The sequence below is a fragment of the Piliocolobus tephrosceles genome, chromosome 2 (assembly GCF_002776525.5).
Source record: "Piliocolobus tephrosceles isolate RC106 chromosome 2, ASM277652v3, whole genome shotgun sequence".
Lineage (NCBI taxonomy): Eukaryota > Metazoa > Chordata > Mammalia > Primates > Cercopithecidae > Piliocolobus > Piliocolobus tephrosceles.
Window position 1 is genome coordinate 93,865,180 of NC_045435.1, and position 20,265 is coordinate 93,885,444.

Genomic DNA, 20,265 nt, shown 5'->3' on the forward strand with positions numbered 1-20,265 from the left:
TCACCCCCATCCCTTTCCGGCCTGTGAGGCGTCCGCAGGCGGCCGGCACTCGGGACACGGCGTTCGCGGTGCTCGCCCCCGATGCCCGAGGAGAAAAGCGCAGGAGAAATCCGAGGAGTCCCCGGGCCAGGAGCCAAAACCCCTCAAGTGCCCGGGCGCGAACCCTGGGCGCCAAGCTCTCACGTCTGTTTCAGCCAGTAAGCTAGAGCCGGGGTAGTGGGCCGGCATTCACCGCCCCAGCCAATCCAGGACCCGCTCTGGACTGCCCCACCCGCCGCGCACACGTACGCGTCGTTTTGCGGCCGCTGGCCTCTGATTGGCTGGGACGGTTGTGGGTGGGGAGAAGCCGGCCGGACAGGTTAAGACTGCAGGGATCCGAAGACGGTTGGCGTGTGAGAGGTTTTGTCGCTCTAGGTAAGCGAAACGAGCCGGGGGACTGTGAGCCAGGGTCACGGGCCGCGGGGCGGGAAGAAGTGGAGCAGCGCTTGGCCAGGCCGAAAAGACTTTGGGGGTAGGGGTTGGGGTTGGGAGTTGGGGGCTGGGAGCTGGGGTCAGTGTCTGGAATGAGGGAGGAGAGGTGGAGTTGCCGGTGCTCAGGCCCGGCCTAGAGCATGGGAGGAGGAGAAGGGTCGGAAGCTGAGGCCTGGGGTCCTTAGGGTGAGGGGAGACGGAGTCAGCGAGGAGATGGAGCAGAAGCTTGTGGAGTGAGTTGTTGCCGAGCGGGGAAGACTCGCTGCTGGGGTAGTAATGAGAGGCAGGAGTAGGAGAGTGTTGGCTGGGCCCGACGGCGGGGAGCGAGGAGCGAGGAGCGGGAGCGTCCCCAGAGCTTGGAAAATTTTGAAGAGCAGGCTGAGCGGCGGGCGAGGCGGGATAGGAGGGAGAGCGCTCTGGTCACGGAGTCCCGACAAGGTCACAGGAAGAGGCGGCGAGGAAGGTCGGGAGGTTGAGGGGAGGGCGTACTGGCAGAGGACCTTCCAGTCCCGACCTTGCTTTTCTCCCCGACCTGGTGTTTCCTCCACCCTGGGAAAGTGACCAGGTCTAGGGCCCTGTGTGTTGCTTCTGTGACCGAATTAAATTTTTCTCCTGCCGAGTCGGCTGGTTAGAGATTACAAAGCACAGCGTGAGGGCAGAATTGGGAGCTGCCGACATGATGCAGCAGTGATATGCGCCTTTGTCTTAAATTCCCGGAGTGGGAAGCCGCTATTTCCCTCTTCGGAGTATTCCCCACTACAGGGATCTCTGCTTCCGGAAGTACAAAAGCACTTTCGAGTAAGACAGGTTTGGATGGAAAGTTCTAACAGGTTGAAGCGGTGACAACCTGTTCATGAAGCTCCAGCATGACACACATATTTGGAATCCTGTATACTAGGGGTTCTCTTTGTGCACCAGAGTCACTTGAAGGGACTTCTGAAAGTAAAAATTCCTGGAGCTCTGCCGCAGACCACCTGAATCCGGATCTCCATGCTGGGGCCTTGGCAGCCATTTTAAACAGGCTGATGGGCGACTGGTGCAAAATCAAAGTTTGAAGCCAGCATTGCTTTAGATAGTAATTCCCGTGACAAAATAACTGTGAAGAAAGATCCTTCATTCAGCCTGTTACGTCCCCTGATGCTGGACGGCTCATCTTCCCTTAATGCCACTTCTAGGTTCCCTGTGGAAAGGTCTTCAGTCGTGTCTTACTAAGCGTACAGAGTAATTTGTGCTCTCCAAACTGACTTTGAATATCTGGTTACTGGTGCCTTTTTTTAGCGTCTATTCAACTTTCTGACAGAGATCTGGGACAATTACTGTGGGTGGATAATGAAGGAAAGTCTGGCAGTGGTGTAGTGAAAAAAGTCTTTTCAAATCATAATTGAAATTGTTAGATGAGTTAAGTCAACTGAAGAAGATTCCATTTAACTTAGGCATGACTTATATATATCATTCAAAGAGAACAACGTGGGCTTCTGTTGAGTAATGGATTCTTACATTTTCTAATCAGATTTCTTATCTGCAAATTTAATTAATTTACATCAGCAGCATAAGATTGATGTTTTGGCAATATATTGTCAATCAAAAGAACCCAGGACTCTATATCAGAAGAGCTGGATTCTAATCCTGCCCCACCAGACATGTATTCCTTGTACTGAGCAATTGGTATAACCCTCGCACAACCTTTTCCCCACCTGTAAAATAAGGCTGTTGGCCTGGATTATTCATCTGATTTGTTACTCTCAAATTATATGATTCGAAATTATTGTTCCTGATGCTTAACCAGTTTTCAATTCAGGTGGCTATAAACAATGAATACTTTGGAAACTTACACGTGGTAATTACAAAGACAGTTATCAAAATTTTGTATTCATAGAATATTTTAGGTATGTACTATATGGGAACTATAATATTTGGACTACAGAATAACAAGTGATATGTGTTGGATTTTTAAATATTCATCCTTAATTTTATTCTGAAATGTGCACATAAGGTAATCACAGATTATCGTCTCGTTTCAAGCAAGTAATGGCCGTTTTGTTCCCCACACCCTGATTCTTACCTCAGGGGCTATTTTCTGAAAGCCAGGTCAAATGCCATATCCACACAAACTTGAGAGTCTGTATCATAAATGAAGAACGGAGAAATAGATTTTCTTCTGTTCTTGATTTATATACAGGAAAGAGACAACTAACCCCCTCCCTCCTGAAAGGAGAAAAAAAAAAAAAAAAAAAAAACCTTTTGCTCCATTGACCCGTTGGAGAATTAGAGTCAACCAGATGTGAGATAATTATAAGAAAAACTACGAACTTTCTTGCTGTTTTTTAAAAACCATTTATGTCCTGTTTTTGTTTGTTTGTTGGGTCCCTCAGCAAGGGTCTTGCTTGTTTCCTGGGCTGGAGTACAGTGGCTGGATCATGACTCACCACAGCCTCCACCTTCCAGGCTCAAGCAGCCCTCCTGCCACAGCCTCCTGAGGAGGTGGGACTACAGGTGTGCACCATGACGCCCGGCTACCAACTTTCTTGCTTTTAAAGACAATTCCCAAATGATTTTTTAGTTTAGAAATGATTCAGGCAAAAAAGGGGAAAACATGCTTTTATATCTGCAGAAGTTTTTAGTTTTTAAAAGTGTATTGTGGTATATAATAGTTTTGTCCCCTGTGTTGCAAGGAACTAAGACCTCAGGTTATTTCTCTTTTCATAGGTACAATATAAGAAACATAAAAGAAATAAACACTTAAGTACATACAGTTTGGCATTTTTCTTACTGATTAAACTCTACAAATCTGTGATTGTTATTTTTTTTCCACTCAATATTCCTGAGTAACCTAAGAATGCTCTCAGTGGTTGAGAAATGTAACTTTTAAATGTATGCAAGAAACATTTGTATTGTACCTATTATATATAGGGTATTGCACCAGGCAGTGGAGTTGGATACAAGTAGAGCAGGTATTGGCCCCTGACTTAAGGATTCTAGCAAAAGAAACAGACAAACTGATGGTTTTAAGGGTTATAAGGAAAGTACAAGATCCTATGGGACTGCATAACCAAAGCACTTACAAACTTAAAGAGACATTAATTTCTGAGAGGAGGTCAATTAAGGTGTGAACCTGAGTCCAATATGGTGGCGCCCAGCGGTGGTGTGAACTGTGAGGAGTTTGCCTAGTTCCAGGAATTACTCAAGGTGATGTGGACAATTGATGACAGACTAGTACATGAATTAAACACTACGGTTCCAACAGCTTCCTTTGCAGGGAAAATGGATGCCAGCCAAACCTGTAAACAACTTTGAGTCTTTGATGGCAGCTCATGCCAGCAGGGACAGAGTCATTGAAAAACTGTATAGCCCAGACCTCAGCAGTAGTAAAAAACCTCCAAGAAGAGAGAGAAAAGAAATTGGACGATTTAATATTGCTAAAGCAACTCAGAAGAGAGCAGACTAAGTTGAAGTGGATGCAGTCAGAATGGTAAATGACAGGAGCTGGAAGGAGTTTAATGAATGCTACTGAATTCACTTCAAGCCTCCAAAGAATGAATAAAGAGAGATACTTTTTGTTTTTTTTTTTTTTAAGGACCAGATCATCTCGTAAGAGCTAAGCATGACAGGTGTCAACAGGGCGGGCTTCCTAGGATTATTTCTGAGCCAATAGTCCAAGACCTTTTGTTGATTTCAGCCCCACTTAGCCAAGACCTCAAGTATAAATAATTCTGATAATTATGGAGAAATCAACTGCTATTTTATACTGATTCTGTTAAAAAAAAAAAAAAGTTTTGTAACTATTAAAATAATTTTCTGACTCAGTGTAAAAACAGAAAAACCAAACCTGAAAAAAAAAATGGGAGGAGTTAGCTGGGAAAGAGTATCTGAAGGGGATGGAAAGGGAGGGAATCTCTCACAAGTAGAGGAATCAGCTTGTGCAAAGGCTTGGAGGTATAGAGAGCTTCTTAAAAATGCTTAATTTGGGCTGAGCACAGTGGCTAACACCTGTAATCCCAGCACTTTCTGAGGCCGAGGCGGGCGGATCACAAGGTTAGGAGATCGAGACCATCCTGTGAAACCCTGTTTCTACTAAAAATACAAAAAATTAGCCGGGTGCCATGGCGGACGCCTGTAGTCCCAACTACTCGGGAGGCTGAGGTGGGAGAATGGCATGAACCCGGGAGGCGGAGCTTGCAGTGAGCCGAGATTGCGCCACTGCACTCCAGCCTAGGTGACTGAGCGAGAGAGACTCCGTCTCAAAAAAAAAAAAAAAAAAAAAAAAATTAATGTGGTTAGAATATGGGGGTTGGGAAGGGAAATGAAAGGATTTGTGATAAACTTACCCTTTGAGAAGGTCGTGATTTTTTTTATTTTTCTTTTTATTTTTTAAAATTTGAGATGGAGTCTCACTCTGTTGTCCAGGCTGGAGTGCAGTGGTGCAATCTTGGTTCACTGTAACCTCCGCCTCCTGGGTTCAAGCGATTCTCCTGCCTCAGCCTCCCAAGTAGCTGGGATTTCAGGCGGGCACTCCACCACACCCACCACCATGCCCAGCTAATTTTTGTATTTTTAGTAGAGATGGGGTTTCACCATGTTGGCTAGGCTAGTCAACAGTGTTTAATCTCTCCATCCAGTCCATTTATGCAGTTTCTTCAAAGCCAGTCTCAAGTGTTTCTCTGTGAAAGGTGCCAGTCTCAAGTGTTTCTCTGTGAAAGGTGCCAAACCTCCTCTAGCAAACCTCCTTTAGCTAAAACACATCACTCTCTAAATTCAGACCTTGTCTGTGTTAGGCTATTGACAATTAATCACACTGTGATTGAAACCGCCATTGCAAAATTACAACTGAGACAGTGAAAGAGATAGGACCTAGCCAAAAAAAGACAGAGCCAGGCATGATGGCTCACGTCTATAATCCTAGCACTTTGGGAGGCTGAGACGGGCAAATCACTTAGGGCCAGGAGTTTGAGACCAGCCTGGCCAACATGGCAAAACCCCATCTCTACTAAAAATACAAAAAAATTACCCAGGCATGGTGGTGCACGCCTGTTATCCCAGCTGTTAGGCTACGGCACAAATCGCTCAAACCTGGGAGGCAGAGGTTGCGGTGAGCCAAGATTGAGATCGTGCTGCAGCTTTGGGTGACAGAACTGGACGCTGTCTCATAAAATAAAAATAGAAAAATAAAGCAAAGGTGGTAACAGCCCTTTCCCAAAACAAACCCCCTTCTTGCCTGGGGACTAGACGGCCTTTGGAGGACTAATGAATTAGCCACAGCTTAGAAATTATATTTTAGGAGTCATGCAGCTGGAGGTTACAAGATTCTGACCCTCCCTAAAATGATCCTAAGATCAGTGCATGAGATATTTTGCAGACCCTGCACTTGATAGATCAACTGGCACCACCCAGATCAATAAACTGGCTCATCTGATCTTACATCCCCTACCTAGGAACTGACTCAGCACAAGAGGACAGCTTCAACTTCCCATTTCATCTCCAACCCAGCCAATCAGCACTCTATTCACTGGCCTTCCCCTACCCACCAAATTATCCTCAAAAACTGATCCCTGAATGCTCCAAGAGGCTGATTTGACTATTTAAAACCCTGGTCTCCCACACAGCTGACTTGGGGTGAATTGCTCTTTCTCTATTGTAATTCCCCTGTCTTGATAAATCAGCTCTGTCCAGCCAGCGAGCAAGGTGAACCTGTTGGGCGGTTACATGATTTCTCTTTTTTTTAAAAAAAACTAATTTTTGAACCATTAATTACTTTAGCGTTTATATTGTATTATTCAGATATATAGTGAGTATCTTGAACCTTGAGCTTATTGAACCTTATATATAATAAAGCTCAGTAGTTAGGAGTTTATTCAATTAACAAGTAATGGAGTACAAAAAGAAGGTCTAAGTCCAATCTAAATTTTCTTTTATTTTCTTCTATGTCAGATGACACGGTTGAGTCATCTCAATGAAGGTGAGGCTTATAAGGATGAATTCACTTTCTAAACTAAGCACACCACCCCCTACCTCTGGAGTTGCATTTTCGTTGAGGACCTTAACTGCCACTGACTCCCCTTGAGTAGCAAGGTGTTGAATGAGAGGTATTTTTATCAAGGGAGCATAATGCATATGAAAAACCCAGAAGTGAAAGTAAGATTTTATATGGGTGATAGGGTGGGCACAGACTTTTAAGTTTATTGTAATTGGCACTAATTAGAGACTTAAACTGTGCTTCAGCCCCTTATTTTATCTGTGGGTAAAGTTTACTGCAATTCAAAATAGTTCAGTGAAGAAAGTATATTTTGTTATTGTGGCTAAAATGAAATTGAATTTGTTAATGCCTCATGGTGATAAAAGGCTATTCACTGAGATGACCGAAAAGGAGGAAAGGAGCCTTTGATCCCTGTGATGAAAATGAATCTTTTTTTTTTTTTTTTTTTTTTTTTTACCCCTATCCCCTTACTCATATGCTATCAGGCTAGTTCTTGCCTTTGGGATACCATTTAAAGGAATTATAAAAAGAGGGTAGAGTTTTAAAGGGAAGCCTGGGGGATGTAAGGTATGTAAAGGAAGGCAGATCTGAAGCTTAGAAGATATTAAGAAGACCCTGAGGGTAATTCAGTTTTGTGCTGCAGTGATGTTAAAAATACTAAACATAGGGCCAGGCTTGGTAGCTCACGCTTGTAATCCCAACACTGGGAGGCAGGTGGATCACCTGAGGTCAGGAGTTCGAGACCAGCCTGGCCAAGATGGTAAAACCCCATCTCTACTAAAAATACAAAAAAGTTAGCCAGGCACGGTGGCAGGCACTTCTAATCTCCAGTTATTTGGGAGGCTGAAGCAGGAGAATCACTTGAACCTGGGAGGCAGAAGTTGCAGTGAGCCAAGACTGCACCATTGCACTCCAGCCTGGGCAACAAGAACAAAACTCCATCTCAAAAAAAAAAATGCTAATCATAGGCTGGCACAGTGGCTCACACCTGTAATTCCAGCGGTTTGGGAGGCCGAGGTGGGTGGATCACTTGAGGTCAGGAGTGAAACCCTGTCTCTACTAAAAAATACAAAATTTAGTCAGGCATGGTGGTGTGTGCCAAGTGGAGGTTACAGTGAGCCGAGATCGTGCCACTGCACTCCAGCCTGGGCAACAGAGCAAGAATCGGTCTCAAAAAAGAAAAAAACTAATCATAGGTCATAAAAAAGTCTAAAAGGCTATGAAGGAGACATTTCTACCAATATTATTTGAAATAAAAGCTTTGTTCTTAAAATGAGTAAATAATGAGCTAGGTAGAAACTTTGGCTGTTCAGAATAACTACTCTTTCCCCCAGAGGCAACCATCATGGATAAGAGATTACTGTAATAGATTAGAGACTAATCTGAAGTGAAAACTGAAGCAAGGAAGCACATTGGAATAAATAAACCAGCAGTTGAAAGCAATAAAGACTGCACTTAACTACACCGAAAAGTACTAAGTAGGATTTCCAATGTGATATTGAAGGTTCAATAGAAGTTCTCAGTTTGGTTTGAGTAACTTAAAATTGTCAAGTTAAATAGTTGATTAAGGATGAAGATAGCCAGAAAATTAGTAGCTACTATTTTAATTGATAAAAGTAACATCAATTTAAAATTTTTCACTATTTTTAATAACATTGTGCTAAAAATGAATGGGTTGTACCGGAGAAATGGCAAAACAATAGGGGGGAATAAATGTATACAACTCTCCCTGAGGGTGACTATACAATAAAAATACAGTTAATTTCTAAAAATATTTTTTAACTTTAGGATTATGGATAACATATGCTAAGATTCTCATGGAAGTTAGGAATATTTTAAATACATCCAGATATTTAATAATGTTCAGATGCTTTTAATTACAGAACCTCATAGAAATTCTCTCTCAGGGTGATTCTTCAAGCAGTCACTATGTCAACAGACACAGGCGTTTCCCTTCCTTCATATGAGGAAGATCAGGGATCCAAACTTATTCGAAAAGCTAAGGAGGCACCATTCGTACCCGTTGGTAAGTTTGACTGACATTTTAGTGATCTTGAATACGGTAGAGCTGTGATAAACTTGTTCATTGAGCATATCCTGAAAGAATGTATTTTCCATTTTTTTCTTATGTTGTTGAAATATGCTGAGATTGACATAATATAAATCTCATCACAATGATTCTTCTGTATGTTTTCAGACTCTTTTTTCCTTTTTGGAGACTAGGGTCTCTTTCGCCTAGACTGAAGTGCAGTGGCTCGATCATAGCTCACTGCCCCCACCCCTCGACCTCTCAGGTTCTTGATCCTTCCACCTCAACCTCCTAAGTAGCTGGGACCACAGGTGTGCACCACCACACCCAGCTAATTTTTGTATTTTTGTATAGACACAGGGTTTCACCATGTTGCCTAGGCTGGTCTTAAACTCTTGGGCTCAAGCAATCCGCGCACCCTCAGCCTAGTGCTAGGATTATAGGTGTGAGCCACCACTCCAGCTGAGACTTCTTATTTTATTGAGTCTTATTTCAGTGAATAATGTTGTTTTGGCGAACCCCAAGACCACCCTCAGGTTAGATGATTATTGGGCCAAGACTCATAAGACTCAAAAATGCTTGCTATGGTCATAGTTATAGTTTATTACAGCAATGGGATATAGGTTAAAGTCAACAAAGACATATAGAATGAAGTCTAGGATAAACCAGACACAAAATTCTAGGTGTCTCCTTCACAGGGAGTCCCAGAGGGTGAGGGGGTGCATTTAATTCTTCAGTACTGATGATATGATATGTGGCAATACATGCTAAGTCTTGCCATCCAGGGAAGCCCACCAAGCCTTGGTAACCAGGTTTTATTGAGGTGTCAGTCATGACTGAAATTAGCTATTCAGTCTCCTGTACCCCAGAGGTCGGACTTGCAGGCATATTAAAATTCATTTAATGTGCACTTAAAACAGATGAAAGGTGAAATTTATAATATATAAACTAATCTCAAGAAAAAGTTAAAAAATTTTTAATTGTACAAAGAATTTAAAAATTACCTTTAATGCCACTATTTAGATGTAACTATTGTTACCATTTTGATGTACATATTTTTTCCAGTTATTTTTTCTTTTTTTATCTTTGCAAATTCAGGATCATACTAAGATGCATATAAGTATTATAATTTTTATCTCATGTTTTTACCTATGTTATTTGAAACTCGACTTTTTTTTTTTTCTGAGAAGGAGTTTTACTCTTGTTGCCCAGGCTGGAGTGCAGTGGCGTGATGTCAGCTCACTGCAACCTCCACCTCTTGAGTTCAAGTGATTATCCTGCCTCAGCCTCCCAGGTAGCTAGAATTACAGGTGCCCGCCACCACACCAGCTAATTTTTTGGTATTTTTAGTAGAGATGGGGGTTTCATCCTGTTGACCAGGCTGGTCTCGAACTCCTGATTGCAGGTGATCAACCTGCCTTGGTCTCCCAAAGTGCTGGGATTACAGGCGTGAGCCACCGTGCCTGGCCTAAAAACTCCACTTTTTTTTTTTGAAACGGAGTCTCCCTCTGTCGCCCAGGCTGGAGTGCAGTGGCACAATCTTGGCTCACTGCAAGCTCCGCCTCCCGAGCTCACGCCATTCTCCTGCCTCAGCCTCCCAAGTAGCTGGGACTACAGGTGCCTGCCACCACGCCCGGCTAATTTTTTCTGTTTTTCAGTAGAGACTGGGTTTCACTGTGTTAGCCAGGATGGTCTTGATCTCCTGACCTTGTGATCCGCCTGCCTCAGCCCCCAAAGTGCTGGGATTGCAGGCGTGAGCCACCACGCCTGGCCAGAGCTCCATTTTTAATGACTTAATTTATATGATATAAATTACTATTATATATAACATTATAATCCTCTTGGTAGAAATTTATGTGGTTTCTAATTTTTCATTATTAACAAACTACTGAGCATCTTTTTAGATGGCTGTCCAAGAAGTTAAAGGACTTTGAAGTCTCTTGAAGGAGTTTTTCTTCTGAGCATATAATTAATAAGTTAGTTGCAAAAGTACATAAAACAGAAAGGTACCATACCCTATGATCCTGACTCTGAAAGACAACAGCAGTTTGCACAGTCAGTGTTTTCTTCTCCATATACTACCATAAATTATTATTTATAATTATTTTTAGATGAAATATTTTTCTTTAGCCTTGTTTTCATTATCTTTTTATAACAATACATATAGGAACATTTATATTTTTAATAATTGAATCATTAATTTTGTAGATATACAATGTTTTGTAACAGAGATCTCTAAAATTTTTTGGTTGTACATTCCCTCAGTAAAAAATAATTTGAACACGTACGTCCTGCCAGTGTGTTGTGTGTTTATCTATTTTGAAGTCATTTATAAGTACTTTTGTTCTTACACATTTGGTACATTATGAAATATGCAGAAAGGTATTTCAAAAGGATAAGATACAAATATAAAATTTTCTGCTCTTTAATGGGTTGTCATAATTTATACATATACCTTCTTAGGAGTACATAAATCCTACATTGATTTAACCATTGCTCTATTGACGACATAGGAGTTGTTCCCATTATGTTGCTTTTACAAACTGTTGGAAGAGTGTGTGTGTAAAAATTAAATATCCTTGTATGTTTAATTGTACCAAAACAATGATTTACACCAATAGGCTGTGATGGGTTGGTTTTCCCATACTCTCAATAGCACTAGATATTATCATTCTTTGAGCATCTTTTCATATGTGTTGGTCATTCAGGCTTCTCTCCTGTGAATTAGCTTTTTTGTTTTTTTCTTTTTTGTTTTTGCTTTTGTTTCTGTTTTGACTAGGTTGTCTTTTTCTAATTAAATTATAATGATGTATTTTAGATATTATGTTTTCTTATATGTTGCAAGGCCTTCATGATCCTGGGACTACTTAGGTTCCTGTATTTCCTTATGTTGTTGATTTATCATTGAGATACTAATCGATCTGGAATTTATTTGTAGGTATAACATGAGGCAAAATCTAAGTTTATACTTTTTCCTTATGGATACCTTAATTTTCTAACACAGTAATTTGGGTATCTATTTTGCATTCTTTTCCCACTTATTTGAAATGTGAACTATGTCATACACGAAACATAGGTTTGTTACTGAACTACTGTACTTATTTTGTTGCTTTGATCTGTCTGCCAGAAACTTAATGGTATGTTTAGATACCTCATAAGCCAGTACACTTTCACTATTCTACCTTCTCAAATAGAGCTTCCCTGTTTACTTTGAAATTAGCTTGTTAATTGCAGCTACTCAGGAAGCCAAGGCAGGAGGGTCACTTGAGCCCAGGGGTTCAGGGCGGTAGTGTATAATGGTCATGCCTGCGAATACCCACTGAACTCTAGTCTGGGAAACATAGGAAGACCCCGTGTCTAAGAAAAAGAGAGAAAAGAAAAAGAAATTGGCCTGCCCAGCCCAAAATGGGGAAAAATGTCTCATTTTTACATTTGGATTAGATTGAATTTATAAATTTGGGGAGAATGGGAATCTTAGAATGTGGTGCATCTACCAATTTTCATGCAAACTTTTTGTGTCCTTAAATATAATTTTATTGTTTTCTGTAGGTCCAGAAATTTAATTTCTCTAGATATGCTTTTTAATGTATTCATCAAAGTAATCTTTTTTCTTATTGGTTCTAGTTGTGTTTCTTTTTGTTCTTTTGAGACGGAGTCTTGCTCTGTCGCCCAGGGTGGAGTGCAGTGGCACAATCTCAACTTACTGCAACCTCTGCCTCCCAGGTTCAAACAATTCTTGTGCCTCAGTCTCCCGAGTAGCTGGTATTACAGGTGCCTGCCACCACGCCTGGCTAATTTTTGTAGTTTTAGTAGAGATAGGGTTTTGCCATGTTGGCCAGGTTGGTCTGGAATTCCTGACCTCAAATGATCCACCTGCCTTGGCCTCCCAAAGTACTGGGATTACAGGCATGAGCCACTGCACCTGGCCTCTAGTTGTGTTTCATTTGATTCTCTTGGATTTCCTATACACACAATTAGATGATCTGCAAACTAGTAGTGTTTCTTCCTAAATTATGCCTATAGTTTTTTTAATGCGATTTAAAATTGTTTAGGATCTCCAGGCAACAACAGCAGTATTCACATGTATCCCTGACTTATTCTTATCTTTAAAGGGAACTTTTTTTCTCATCTCTTTTTCATTTTTTAATTAAAAATAAGGCTGAGTGCTTTGGCTCATTCCTGTAATTCCAGCGCTTTAGGGGGCTGAGACAGGAGGATCACTTGAGCCTAGGAGTTCAAGACAGCCTGGGCAACACAGTGAGACCCTGTTTTGTGTTTTTAGTAGAGATGGGGTTTCACCATTTTGGCCAGACTAGTCTTGAACTCCTGTTTTCAAGTAATCCACCTGCCTTAGCCTCCCAAAGTGCTTGGATTATAGGTGTGAGCCACTGCACCCAGCCTCTCGTGTTATCTTAATTTTGTTTTGGTATCAGGGATTTGTTTTCTTGGGAAATATATTGGAAAAAAATGTATTGGGATGTTTTTAATGCCCTGGAATACTTTAAATAACATGAATTGAGAATGCCCTTATAATTTTTATTAGACCTTGTTAATAAAACTATTTGGGTCTTTATCTTTTGGGGATAAAGCATGGATTGCCCATTTAATTCTTTCTATGGTTATTGGTATAGAAAGGTTTTCTACAACTTCTTGAATCAAATTTAGGAATTTATATTTTCCTCAGAAATCATTCATTTCACCTAGATTTTCAAATTTAATTGGCAAAGAGCAATCATCTCTTATTTTTAAAAATCTCTTTACCACTTGTGATTATATCCACTTTCTCATACCTAATGTTGTATATTTATTTTCTCTTTGATCAGACTTCCTAGAGGTTTTACAATTTTATTTGTTCTAAGAACCAGTACTGTTTTTATTTTTCAAATAATGTTTGATAGTTTCCTAATCTTTCAGTTTTTACTTTAACCTCCAAATGTAGTTATTGGTGCTCAGCTTCTCAGTGGTTAGAGGGCAGGTGTGTGTGTGTGGCTGGCTGTTTTATGTCTTGATTGCTAAGTTTTGGCTTTATGGTAGTCGTCCAGAAAGAAGTCCTTTTTGGAAGTTGGAATTTTCTTTGTGGCCTAATAAACGATTGGTTTTGTCAAAGCTTCATAGACATTTGAAAGAATGTGGGATCTCTGTTATAATTAAAATATTAAATTTTATTTATTTTTAGGAATTTAAGTAAGGTTATTTAATGGTGCCGTTCAATTCTGTAGCTTTAGTTTGGGGCTGCTTATTCTGTTGTTTTGTGAAAGAGACATATTTTCCCATTTTGTTATCTTCTAATAGAGCTGATCTTGTGTTCCTAACAATTTTTGCTTCATTTATGTGACCACTATATTAGATTATTTTAAAGCTTTATGACTATTTAAAAATGTATTTATTTATATGTATATATATATTTTTTGAGATGGAGTCTCGCTCTGTTGCCCAGGCTGGACTGCAGTGGCGTGATCTCAGCTCACTGCAACCTCCGCCTCCCAGGTTTAAGCATTCTTTCTGCCTCAGCCTCCCGAGTAGCTGGGATTACAGGCACATGCCACCATGCCCGGCTAATTTTTTGTCTTTTTAGTAGAGATGGCCAGGCTGTTGGCCAAGCTGTTCTCAAACTCCTGACCTCAGGTAATCTACCTGTCTGTCTCAGCCTCCCAAAGTGCTGGGATGATGGGTGTGAGCTACTGCTCCCAGCCCTAATTTTTTCTTCTTCTTATGATTTGGAAGTTCTGAGGCTGTTCTTATAGTGCTTGCTGGTGGTTTTCTTTACATTGTCAAACTAGGATGTACTTTTTCATCTATTTCCAGTATTAAAATGAATGTAAATTTATTCCCTAACTTAAGACCTTTAGCACACGTTTTGTTGTAATAATCATAGCCTAATTTCAGATTCTTAATTCTTCTGTATTATACCAGTCATTTTCAAGGAACCAGTACAGATTTTCCTGTCTTTATTGCTCACTATTATATCTTAACCATTATGTCTTTATTTCTTGAACTGTCCATTTTGACTCACTGTTTTTATTTGACTGGATATTTTCCTCTAGGTTTTTGTATCAGCACCTGGGTGGCAGCTTGGGAAAGAGAGCCCTCCCGTAGGTCCAGTTATTAGGGAGGCTGAGCCAAGAGGATCACTTGAGCCCAGGAGTTCAAGGCTGCAGTGAGCTATGATTGTGCGACTGTACTCCAGCCTGGGCAACAGAGCAAGACCCCATCTCTTAAAAAATAAAATAATAAATCTTAAAAAGAAAACTTGCAAAGTCATGTCCTGAATGCTTTTACCCTCAAAATGAATGAGAGTTTGGCTCCGTATAGAACTCTAGGATCATAATCCTTTTAACTGAAACTAATATTACTCTATTCTTTTCCTTTATTTACTTACATTCTTCCCAGTACAGTATTCCAAAGTTTGAAATATTCAGGCAATGTTTCTCAGTGGTAGTAATGTGTAGGATTGTCTCTGGTATATTAACTGATTACCTTGAGGGAGGCAAATAGGACAGAGAGGAAATGTAATAAATTCATTCTCTAAGTCAAGACCTTTGGCACACTTCTGATGATCATAATCTAGGTTCCTGTTAATTCTCTAGCACTCTTTTAAAGGAGTTTGTCTACTGGCCCTACAAACCCACATTTTTAAAGGTAATCCTGACTTTTTGGATCTGCTATTGTTTGCTTCAAGATTTTTTGTTTTGACAGGGGAAAACATGAAAAATACAATTTGTATGTTAGCTATCTGATAAAGAATCCTCATATAAATAATAAAATGTACATTGATTGATGGTAAAGTCATCTTGGTCCCTTCTCCTCATGCCTCTGACATACTTGTTACTTTGTTTTACAGGAATAGCAGGTTTTGCAGCAATTGTTGCATATGGATTATACAAACTGAAGAGCAGGGGAAATACTAAAATGTCCCTTCATCTGATCCACATGCGTGTGGCAGCCCAAGGCTTTGTTGTAGGAGCAATGACTGTCGGTAGGTTCCTACAGGAAATTTTCAAATTTTCGTTTCTCATTGAAATATTTCTTGACGATCAAAATAGGTAAATATTTTTAGCTGACCTTTTAGCTGTTTGAGAATATCGCTTATTTTCATGTAGAAAATGAATTAATGAAGATAATTCAAGTAGTGACATAGTTTTTCTATGATATATCCTACTAAGATTTTAAAGAAATGAAAAAAATCCTGTCAATCACTGAGTTTATAATTTCATTGAAGAGCCTAGACATGTAAATGGGGTTGGTAGTAACATCTGTTATCTGGGAGAGACATACAATTGCTATTTTATTGTGGTTTTAAAGGAGAGATTCTTAGTGTAGGTATTACATGCTTCTATTGGCTTTATAATTCATTGACTTTATCTGGTATTATGTAGTAAGAGTGATTCCTTTCAAAGTTACCAGATAAATATTGATTGTTCTTTAAAAGAAATATTGTAATATGTGAAGTAGCCAAACCAGCCCTTTGCTACTTGGGAAACTACTGTATGTAAAAAGAGTTTTAGAAATTTAAGATGTTTAAGAAGGCAAGAGTATAAGCTTCCTAGGGTCTTGTTCCCCTTGTAAATATTCCATGCTAGCAATGATACTACTTTCAGCTATTTTATGAACTGGTTTTTATTTTTCAATATTTAAGAAAATATTGAAATGCTTAACTAGGATTCTTTTTCTTTAGGTATGGGCTATTCCATGTATCGGGAATTCTGGGCAAAACCTAAGCCTTAGAAGAAGAGATGCTGTCTTGGTCTTGTTGGAGGAGCTTGCTTTAGTTAGATGTCTCATTATTGAAGTTACCTATTATTGTTGAAAAAAAACTAATTTGTATGGATTTAGATGGTAACATGGCATTTTGAATATTGGCTTCCTTTCTTACAGGCTTGATTTGCCTGGTGACCGAATTACTAGTGACTAGTTTACTAACTAGGTCATTCAAGGAAGTCAAGTTAACTTAAACCTGTCACCTAAATGTACTTGATGGTGTTGAAATGTCCACCTTCTTAAATTTTTAAGATGAACTTAGTTCTAAAGAAGATAACAGGCCAGTCCTGAAGGTACTCCCAGTTTGCTGCAGAATCTCGTATTTTGGATGTTGTATAAGAGTCCTATTTGCCCCAGTTAATTCAACTTTTTTCTACCTATTTTATGGACTGTCTGGCTCTGTTAGAACTCTGTCCAAAAAGTGCATGGAATATAGTTTGTAAAGCTTCCCACAGCTGACAATATATGTGCATGTGTTTAAACCAAATCCAGAAAGCTTACAATAGAGCTGCATAATAGTAGTATTTATTAAAGAATCACAATTGTAAACATGAGAATAACTTAAGGATTTTAGTTTCGTTTTTTGTAATTGCAAATTATATTTTTGCTGCTGATATAATAATTTTTAAATGTCATCTTGAAATAGAAATACGTATTTTAAGCACTCATGCAAAGGTAAATGAACACTTTTTAAATGTGTGTGTTGCTTATTTTTTCCATAAGAATTGTGAATATTGAACTGAACAAATTACCTGTAATGGATTTGATTAATGACTTATGAGCAAGCTGGTTTGGCCAGACAGTATACTCAAACTTTTATGTACTACAGAAGGCTATCACACTTGTGAAATTCTCTTGTCTAATCTAAATTTACATTCCATGGCGATAACATGGTATATGTATTGTTATTAAAGTAGGTGACCCATGTCAAATGTGTTGTGTTTATTTCATGAGGAAGAGCTTTCTGTAGAGGAACAAATTTGAGAACAAGTTTTAGGAAATTGCCTTTTTTGTTGTTGTTCTCTAATCATGTTCTGCTTTCTGTTTTGACGATTTTAAAAATATTTTACTCTATGGTGTGTTTTACTTTCTTTTGTGAGTAACTTTTGTTCTATTGATTATCCATATAAATTTTTAATTTTTTTTTTTTTTATTTTTTGAGAAAGAATTATTCTCTGGTGCCTAGGCTAGAGTGCAGTGGCACGATCTTGGCTTACTGCAACTTCCACCCCCCAGGTTCAAGTGATTCTCCTGCCTCAGCTTCCCGAGTAGCTGTGATTACAGGCATGTGCCAACACACCTGGCTAATTTTTGTATTTTTAGTAGAGACGAGGTTTCACCATGTTGGCCAGGCTGATCTTGAACTCCTGACCTCAGATTATCCACCTGCCTTGGCCTCCCAAAGTGCTAGATTACAGGCGTGAGCCACCACCCCCAGCTGATTATCCGTATAATTACGACACTCTTCGATTTATTTTTAGTCACCAATAATTCCTTTTGAGAAATATTTAAGCCTAGCATATTTCTCTCTTCCCTCCTTCTCTATTAACCAGTTCTGGTCAATAATATTATTGGATTTTACTCTTACACTGTTTGTTTGTTTGTTTTGAGACGGAGTCTTGCTCTGTTGCTCAGGTTAGAGTACAGTGGCGTGATCTGAGCTCATGGCAGCCTCCACCTCCTAGCTTCAAGCGATTCTGATGCTTCAACCTCCTGAGTAGCTGGGATTACAGGCATGCACCACCATGGCCAGGCTAATTTTCGTATTTTTAGTAAAGGCGAGGTTTCACCATGTTGGCCAGGATGATCTCGAACTCCTGGCGTCAAGAGATCTATCTGCCTCAGCCTCCCAAAGTGCTGGGATTACAGGCATAATCTACCACGCCTGACCTACTCTTGTACTGTTAAATGTGATTATACTTCTTTTTGACTTGTCAGCGTAGCTTTAGCTGATATGCTCTGGTGCCCAACTATCATTGTATCAGTGAACTTCCACTTTCTTTCCCTTTTCTCTCAATTTTTGTTGTATCATTTCTACATTGTGAGGACATATAATATTTACATTCTGTTGTCATCCTCACATTTCTTAGTTCCACAGTGTAAATATATTTGAAACTCAAACATTCCCAGTAATCTCTTGGTCAGCTGCAATTAATGATTTAACAGTTTCCTTAAGAAAGACTCATGGAACAATTTCCCTAAATTTTTGCCATGTCAAATATGTTTATCTGTAGCCTTTACACAGTAAAAACAATTTGGCTAGATAATACAATTCTCAGTTCATATTTTTCTTTGGAATATTAAAGTGTTGCTATAGAGAAGCCTAAAGTCATGTGACATTTTTCTTACAAAAGTGATTTGATTTTTTGCTTGGCTGTGCAAATTATTCCTTTATCAAATCCAATAACTAACAGGCCTTGGTATTGACCTTTTGGGTCAGTTTTCACTACATTTTTAGAAAATTTTCATTCTAATTGATGAGTAATCTTGGTTTTGTTTAAATAACTAATTTGAGGGCCATTGATCTAGACAAATGGCAGAGGATGGGGGAGAAGAACAAATGAAGGGTTAAGATGTTAATAAGTGTTCATGAGAAATTTGTGGGATTCCTTGCTGAAAAGAATGGTAAATGGTACATTAGGTGGTTCAAGTGGATGGATGTGATACTATTTTTTATTGAGTGAGAGCTGGGTTCATGGTTCTGCCACTCCTAACCAAGCAGCCATGGTTTTCTTGTTTATAAAATGGGGACAGTATCAGTGGCCTAGGGTTGTTGGGATTAAATACAGTACTGATTGTAAAGGGCTTACTTAGCATAGCACCCAGTGCATTAGTAAGCTCAATAGATGGTTGCTGTTTCCATTATTACTGTGTTAACTATGGGAATGCAGCAGCACAGGAGACACATGAGCCTTGCCTTCAGAATTTATAGTCTAGCAGGGAAGGCTGGCATTAACTAAGTGATGACAATTGTAGGAGTCCAGGGAAAACTTTACCTTCACCCTCTGAAGGTTTACTGAAAAATCAACCGACAAAAGGCAGATTACTAGGAGAAAAAACATGCAATTATTTTAATGTGTGTATCATGGGGGACTGGCAGAATGATTACTCAGTAACCCAATAGGGTACAGATGTTTATATATCCTTCATGGGGAAGGGGAGATGGGGGAAATGTGGCAATTTGAGGGATAATGAATTATTTTTAGGGGGATTCAGTGGACTTAGAGAACATATGATGGCCTAAGACAAAGTCTGTTGGCCTACAGAACAGGTAATAGTTTAAGTCTGTCCAGATAGATGTGTTGACAGATTTGTCTCTCTTCCTGAAAAATGAATTAAACTAATGAAAACTCCATGCCGGTGCAGTGGCTCACACCTGTAATCCCAACCCTTCGGGAGGCCGAGGCAGGCGGATCACTTGAAGTCAGGAGTTTGAGACCAGCCTGGCCAACATGGTGAAATCTCCTCTCTACTAAAAAAAATACAAAAATTAGCTGCGCATAGTGGCACACACCTGTAGTCCCAGCTACTCAGGAGGCTGAGGTGGGAGAATCACTGGAACCTAGGAGATCACACCACTGCACTCCAGTTTGGGCAACAGAGCAAGACTCCATCTCAAAAAAAAAAAAAAGGAAAGGACCAGGAGTAATTTCTCCCCGCTTTGGCAGGTCTAGACTTTAAGCAGATAAGGAAACTTCATAGAACAGCTTCATGATGGGGAGGAGGTGGGTAGGAGGGGATAGGAGGTCAGAGAGACCTTGAGGCTGCGTCTTCATTTGATCCAGCATGTCAAAGCATCATATTTTGGGGTATTCATTTCTGAGTCCCAGCACAATAAAGGATGATGATTATTAGGTAGAGGATGCAACAGGAACATCCAGCTGGGTGAGCCTAACCCAGGGTTGGGTTTGGAGAAATTCTCCCTGAGGAAACAATTGTTCTACTTTAAGGAGATAGTATAGTATGTTGATTTTTCATTGAGAGTTAAGAGTCCATGGCTTAATGTTGGATGTTGTTGGAGTGTTGGTGTGTTTGA

The 20,265-nt window shown here is 39.8% G+C and overlaps 1 protein-coding gene and 1 pseudogene across 2 annotated transcripts; both read left to right on the forward strand.

Moving 5' to 3' along the window:
- Positions 1–314: 314 nt before the first annotated feature.
- HIGD1A (HIG1 hypoxia inducible domain family member 1A) lies at positions 315–18,550 on the forward strand. 2 transcript variants are annotated; one of them, XM_023231434.1, is made up of 4 exons: positions 315–414; positions 8,326–8,468; positions 15,313–15,447; positions 16,147–18,550. In XM_023231434.1, exons 2-4 carry the CDS (start codon positions 8,372–8,374, stop codon positions 16,194–16,196), a joined length of 282 nt encoding a protein of 93 aa, XP_023087202.1. In that variant the 5' UTR covers positions 315–414; positions 8,326–8,371; the 3' UTR covers positions 16,197–18,550. The 2 variants fall into 2 exon arrangements, with proteins under 2 accessions (XP_023087202.1, XP_023087201.1); XM_023231433.1 differs by having other exon boundaries at positions 321–414; positions 8,350–8,468.
- Positions 3,455–4,241, forward strand: LOC111555405 (annotated as a pseudogene).
- Positions 18,551–20,265: the final 1,715 nt, after the last annotated feature.

Excerpts from the sequence above, each read along its gene's own strand:
- HIGD1A (XM_023231434.1), top strand. The coding sequence starts at position 8,372 with ATGTCAACAGACACAGGCGTTTCCCTTCCTTCATATGAGGAAGATCAG. Across the intron at positions 8,469-15,312 it reads GGCACCATTCGTACCCGTTG|GAATAGCAGGTTTTGCAGCA; the intron begins GTAAGTTTGACT and ends TTTGTTTTACAG. Across the intron at positions 15,448-16,146 it reads TGTAGGAGCAATGACTGTCG|GTATGGGCTATTCCATGTAT; the intron begins GTAGGTTCCTAC and ends CTTTTTCTTTAG.